The sequence below is a fragment of the Limulus polyphemus genome, unplaced genomic scaffold (genome assembly GCF_000517525.1).
Source record: "Limulus polyphemus unplaced genomic scaffold, Limulus_polyphemus-2.1.2 Scaffold611, whole genome shotgun sequence".
Taxonomy (NCBI): Eukaryota; Metazoa; Arthropoda; class Merostomata; order Xiphosura; family Limulidae; genus Limulus; species Limulus polyphemus.
In genome coordinates this window covers 60,452-66,588 of record NW_013666221.1, presented here as the reverse complement: position 1 = coordinate 66,588, position 6,137 = coordinate 60,452, and the positions used below count along the sequence as shown (strand labels likewise).

The 6,137-nt window shown below is 34.5% G+C and overlaps 1 protein-coding gene across 7 annotated transcripts in view; it reads left to right on the top strand.

Annotated features, from left to right (window-relative positions):
• The window catches only part of LOC106459450 (transcription factor 12-like), a 132,499-nt gene that overhangs the window by 87,877 nt on the left and 38,485 nt on the right, over positions 1-6,137 (top strand). The window contains exon 1 of one of the 7 annotated variants that reach the window (XM_022385951.1): positions 4,076-4,506. The exons of the other annotated variants lie outside the window; for them this stretch is intronic. Coding sequence (XP_022241659.1) covers positions 4,435-4,506 — 72 coding nt within the window. The 5' untranslated portion in view covers positions 4,076-4,434. Of the gene's footprint in view, positions 1-4,075; positions 4,507-6,137 lie in introns of those variants that run through there. 7 annotated transcript variants of the gene reach the window in all.

Genomic DNA, 6,137 nt, shown 5'->3' with positions numbered 1-6,137 from the left:
TTACGTATATATATATATATATATATATATATATATAGCTGCCATCTAGTGTGCAAATTCACAACTGTGAAAGCAAATGCTATAAATAGAAGCTATAAAAAGTTATTTGTTGAGTAGCAGCGATTTTGAACATGTACAGATTACATGCTTTCTGGTAATTAACTAAAATACGATCACTGACATATGAGACTTGAATATCTTCGTTATATTTGAACTAGCGCGGCTCAGTGGTGAGTGTACCGTACTGTTAATCTAGGATTCAGTAGTTCGCCCTACGCATTTCGAGGCCGTGGGTGCGTTAAAAGCGTGACGGTCAAATTAGAGTAACCGGCGTGTTGATTAGCTGCCTTCCCTCTAGTCTTTCATTTCAAAATTAGCGATGGCTAGCGCTGGAGTAACTGGACGAAACTTAAACAACGTAGTTAAATATGCCACTGTTTCTACTGGGATACAAGGATATGTCAATACATAACTAGAAACGAACTCGTCTATTTATGCACTTTCGGGTGTATTGTCGATGTCTCTAGTCATGTGTTACCAATTTGCCGGAATTAGTAGTAGTTTTTGAAAGGATTGGAATATTACTTATTTTGGTGTATATGCATATATATATGTAAATTATGTACGCCAATACGTAACACGAGTTTTATGTGTGTATAAGTATGTTTTATCTATATGTTATTTTGAATGTGTTTGACGCATAAGATTCTTATCAATTAACACAAATTATGGCCGTAGGTGCATTATAAGAATGGCAGTCAGACCCCATTATTCTGTCTGACAAGAATAGCCCAAGAGTTGACGGTGGATGGTGCTGGTTAACTGCGTTTCCTTTATTTAGTCTGTCACTTCAAAATTAGGGACGGCTAGTGCAGATAGCGGTCGAGTAGCTTTGGGCGAAATTCAACAACCAAATATATCAATTAGTTTTATATTATAAACACGCTGTGTAGTTTATATAAAGTGTATAAAAAAGTAGAATTGTGTCGTTGTGTTTTGACGTCATAGTTTGTTGTGAGGTTCAACCAATTTCGATGAAATTCAGTAGAGAAACTCTGGTGGACCTCCCCAAAGTTCGAGTTTAAATTGATAAGCATTCGGACGAAAAGTTGTAGTTTTGGAACCATCTCAATGTTTACTGTACAAGAAACTAATGTCAGACGAAAGTGACGTTTAATGCTGCGCGGAGCATGGGTGCCTTCGTTATTAAACTAAAACAAGTAATTGTACATAAATACAGTGCCTTCGTTATTAAACTAAAACAAGTAATTGTACATAAATACAGTGCCTTCCTCATATCTCCTTTGTATATATAGCTAGTCCAAACTTTGGTATATATTATTATGAGGAAATTAGCGTAAATTGTTACCATAGTGTAAGACCTGTATATGTGTAATGTGTCAGCTTATTCATATTTACTCATTTCGTAGGATTTTGAATAAATAAAAATACACTATCAGTTATTTTGCCGATCTTCCCAGTTAAAAAAAAAACAAAAACTAAAGCGTTAAGCTCTATAAGGACTTGAAGATTTCCTTTGTGGTTAAACTGATTCAATCTTGTAGTACACAAACGCATCAAATGTTTATAAACCCTAAAAGCAGCGGCGGTGATCGGTTTGCATATAGTGTATGTTTTGTACTTAAGGTTTTACTTGATAGGTAGATATTACTTACTCGCAGAACTACAATAACTTAAAAGCAAACTTGCTTAAAAGTTAATTCAATTCGCATCTACAATGTAATACAAGACTCTCCTAAATGGGATTAGAAACAATTCTGTGCTAAAACAAACAAAAAATGCCCAAGTTTAACTTGTATTTCGCCTTCCTTTCGTTTTTAGAAATATCGTGACTATACTTATACAGGAATTAGGAAATAAAAGTTTAGTCGCAAGCTACTCACACTCGAAATACACAGGAGAGGCTGAAAAGGGTTTTCTTTTATCTAAGATTGATGCATCTTGTTATAAGAGTCAACAAATTCAAAATAATGCTAAATTCTAATGAAATTTTTTAAATCTCCTGCTTGCGTGTTGTTGGGCACGTGCTAACACATTTACCATTACACAGAATAATTTCAGGATGCACGAAAGCGAAAAACAAAAAAAATAAACGAAAAAAAGGAACGGGAACAGAGTGCGCTACCGGTGTACGTAATATAGGAAAGAAAAAGACAATTTAGTTGCCGGTCGAAGCAACCAACCGGTTGTCGATTTTGTGAGACTGCTTGTTTGTGCTGTAGTTTGTATCGATTGGAGAGAAGCGCGCTTCACGGAGAGCATTAGCTTACTATAACAGCTTGTCTCATGGCTTATCGGCAGAATTCTCAGTGGAAAGGGGATTGGCGATGAACGCAATTATTGATGGGCTCTCGTGTGTATAGCTTCATTTACGATAATCACAGGTTTACCGGTTTTATTTTTCCTTGAGCTTGATTGCTAAGAATGTATATGTATTTTATTCTGTCACTGTTTAGTGGGCTTCAAGTAAAACAGTTTTATGAGAACCATGTAGATTTTTATAATGGACAGCACTTACAGATATATAATGTGAAAAACGTAGATTAACTATACAGTAGAAAATTCAAACAACAATTCTCCAAGATCGAAGTTTTTCTGGGCTCAAGATTTACTGAGTTAATATCTGGAGCAACTTTAATAATCTTTTATTTGTTACATTTTATTTGGCTAAAGTATCGAATCCGTCGTTTATGCTTACTTGTAAGATAAATGGAACATTTTTATTTCGTGGTATTGGCGTAAGGAAAAACACAGGAATTTCATGTCTTTGAAATGTCTCTCAAATTATACTCGTATAACGTGAAAAGAATTAAAGAGAATCTTAACAATGTATGTTTAATCTCCACTTGTATAGACATTAGTTAGTATCCATCTTAGTCTTTTTTTTTTTACGCCTGAAAGAAGACTACAGTTCTTTGTCAAATTCTATACATTACTCCGTTAGTTACTTTTTAAATGTTTATATATCCCTATGTATATTTTGTTTATTATTTGTACGACATGCGATTTTGTAGTACACAGCAAACAGTCTGGTTAGCATTTTATATGTACAGTATTTTTTCTTGTGTGAAGTTGTTGAATAATATTTTAAAACGTTTTTATTGATTGTCAGACAAATTTTATTCATTTACGAGTGGCCTCCTCCCCCAATGTTCTGTACATTCCTATGTGCCTATAGTAAGTGCATATCATTCTGTTACGTGAACGGAACTGTTATTTCTTATTTAATTTCGGATAATTTTTACTAGACTTTGTCTTCAGTATGTGTAACTCGTTGGACCCCTAAATTTGATTTTTATTTTCCTTCACCAAACTTATATCGGTGTAAGTGCTGGCAGTTCTTTTCAAGTTCGGTTTATATCAGTAAAGGTAACTTTTCAAAATATTCATTGTGATTTTTCCTGTAGGTGTGTGTTATTTATTGAAGATAAATAATTTTCATTAAATTACGCATATATACGCATTTCTGTTCTACAGACGATATTTGGTAGCAGTAGAGTTAGTCAGTTCTATAAAAGAACACCAGATAGGGTTTCATATATAATTTTATGTGGACTTCGAGCATTGAACTTTCTTAATTGCATGTATAGTCATTAAAACACATAAAACCGAGTTATTATTTCTGGTAGTGTTCACACTTTCAGTACATTCTGTTGCAAGGAAATAATTACGTGGAGGAAACAAAATTATAAATCTCGGCTTCCGTAGTAGCACTTTCTGACGACCGACTGTGACAGGAATATTGGTACCATCTGTTTAGGGAGAGGAGTTATGTGAGTCGGCGGAAACATAAGGGTCATGGGGAATGTCAGCTGTCACGGGTCACCAGCCAATGGATGAGCCTACTTTTCCCTCGTGATTCTCGGGACGTAGCAGCGAGCATGTGATTCTGGTGTTTGGCTTGCGCCGTGTAGCACCTCGGCTCCTGGTGGTGAAAGTTATTAGAAAACTCTTACACGGATATATATTGGTAACTGATAACCGTCGATGGATATAATCAGTCAAGATTGTTGCATATCCATGTATGTCATGCGCTTGTTTAGTTGAGAAGTTTTTTTTTATGAAATCGTGTGGCCTTACTATTGGCTCAGAGTGATATATGTATAAAACGAGATTATTCTAGATGTGTGTGGTGAGAGCGTAACATAGCGTAGAAATTTTTGCTTTCTACATTCCTGTGTATAACGTATGAGATGGTTTATATCGTGGTTAGTGCTGGAAGAGCACGTGACTCGTAAGTGGTGAATAGCGTGCTAAGATTTGTATTCGACGATTTCTTACCAGCTTTGTATTTTTCGTTTTTATCTCCGATCTTCGAATGACTTTTTCATTTATGAGGATGCAGCAGTACTCCTTCGGATGAAGTGACCGCTGCATGTGAACAACGTTGTCTCTGTTGCTGCTACGTAGAACATGTTCTATACTCCTCATTACTATTCCCCGTATGCACCTTATATTCCTGGTAAAAGACCGTTACATCACAGGGTGAGGAAATGTATTAAATCTCTACATGTCGACATTTGTTTATTTGTCTGTACAGTAATATCCCAGCAAGCTGGTAAGAGTAATTTCTATATTACTTGCAGATTGTGGTTTATGCATGTGACATTTAGGATGTTACTTGTACGGTGCATGTAAACATTTCGTACTGAAAGATTCGATTTGCATTTCGTATACAGCCTGAGACTTCATTGCAAGTGTTTGTATTTTGTTTTCCTCTTTTATATATTACTGTTTCCAAATTTCAATAAATCTGGCTTGTAAAAAAAAATTGTAAATATAACGTGTTCGGTTAGAACCGTGTTCGGAAAATCTCGTTAAATACAACCGTAAAGCTTTATATCAAGATGGTCGATTTATTTAATATGTGTAAACTAATACTAAAGGTGAGTTTAGTTTTCAAGATTGGTAGCATGAAGTGCTTCAAAAGCATAAAAAACTTGATGTACAAATTTTAGCGTGATTTTTTTCATTTTTACAATATTTTTTTCATTACATGGAACTTGAAACTTAATGTTAGTTCTACGAATGTAGTTAGTTTGAGGTTTTAAACAACATCTGTATCAGCTTGGAAAATGCAAACAACAGATAGGTGATATAGGACATAGTAGTCGAAAATAGAAATTAGAAATATGAAAAGTTAAAATTGTTCATTTTCAGCAAAAATTAACATTTTATTATAGAAGGATTGTTAAGAGTTAGTTTGATAAATTGTCAAATTGTCAGTTCTTTTATATTTTGTATACTCGCACTTCGCTTTTTCTTATGTCTATTAACTTTATTTAGGTTGTAATTATTCCTATCGGGAATTGATTCAATTGGTAATCAATAACACATAGCCATAGAAATAGCTTCTGTTTCTTACTGGCATCATATTACTTTCTTCCTCCGCCTCTGTCGGTTTATTCGTTCTCTCGCACACCTTCCGGTTTTCTCTCTTTTCTTTTCGTTGAACTTCTGTCTTTTATATTTCTTTCTGAAATCCATTCCGAACAGGTTCCTTTCTTTCTCACCTTGTTCCTGTTTCCCATATATATCGGATTGTAACGTTCCATAACCATAGGGGATCTTTTAGCCGCCATACCGGCTGAACTTAGAACGACAGTAGATATAACCGCTCACTCCAGTTATTTTTTAATGACTTAAGAGTAATATAATCCTCTAATTCCATAGAGATTTACCAAAAGTCGGTTGCTTTCTCACCTCGAACTGATGTTCCTTACACCTAACATAATATCATTATATTATAATAATCTACATCTTACTATGGTTCCCCTCCTACCATGAACCACTCACCTGGTAACGCAACATTTCCCAAGTTAATTATTTAAGGGTTTAAAAAAATGCCGAACAAAACCTACTCTCGGCGATTTATTCTTCAAAACTATTTGTTCTGTTTCTTATGTTTTTCTTTTTTAACATAATTTGGTTTGTGAGATGTTAGTGATGCACAGTTTCATTCATTATTGTGAGTAATCCTGTTTCATCAAGATAAATATTACATCTTACCCATACATTCGACATCTTTAGAGTTTCAAATAATAACTTTCTTCTTCCTGAACTACTTAAAAATATATTGAATACCCACGTTTTCCTATGTTACTGACTCACAATCT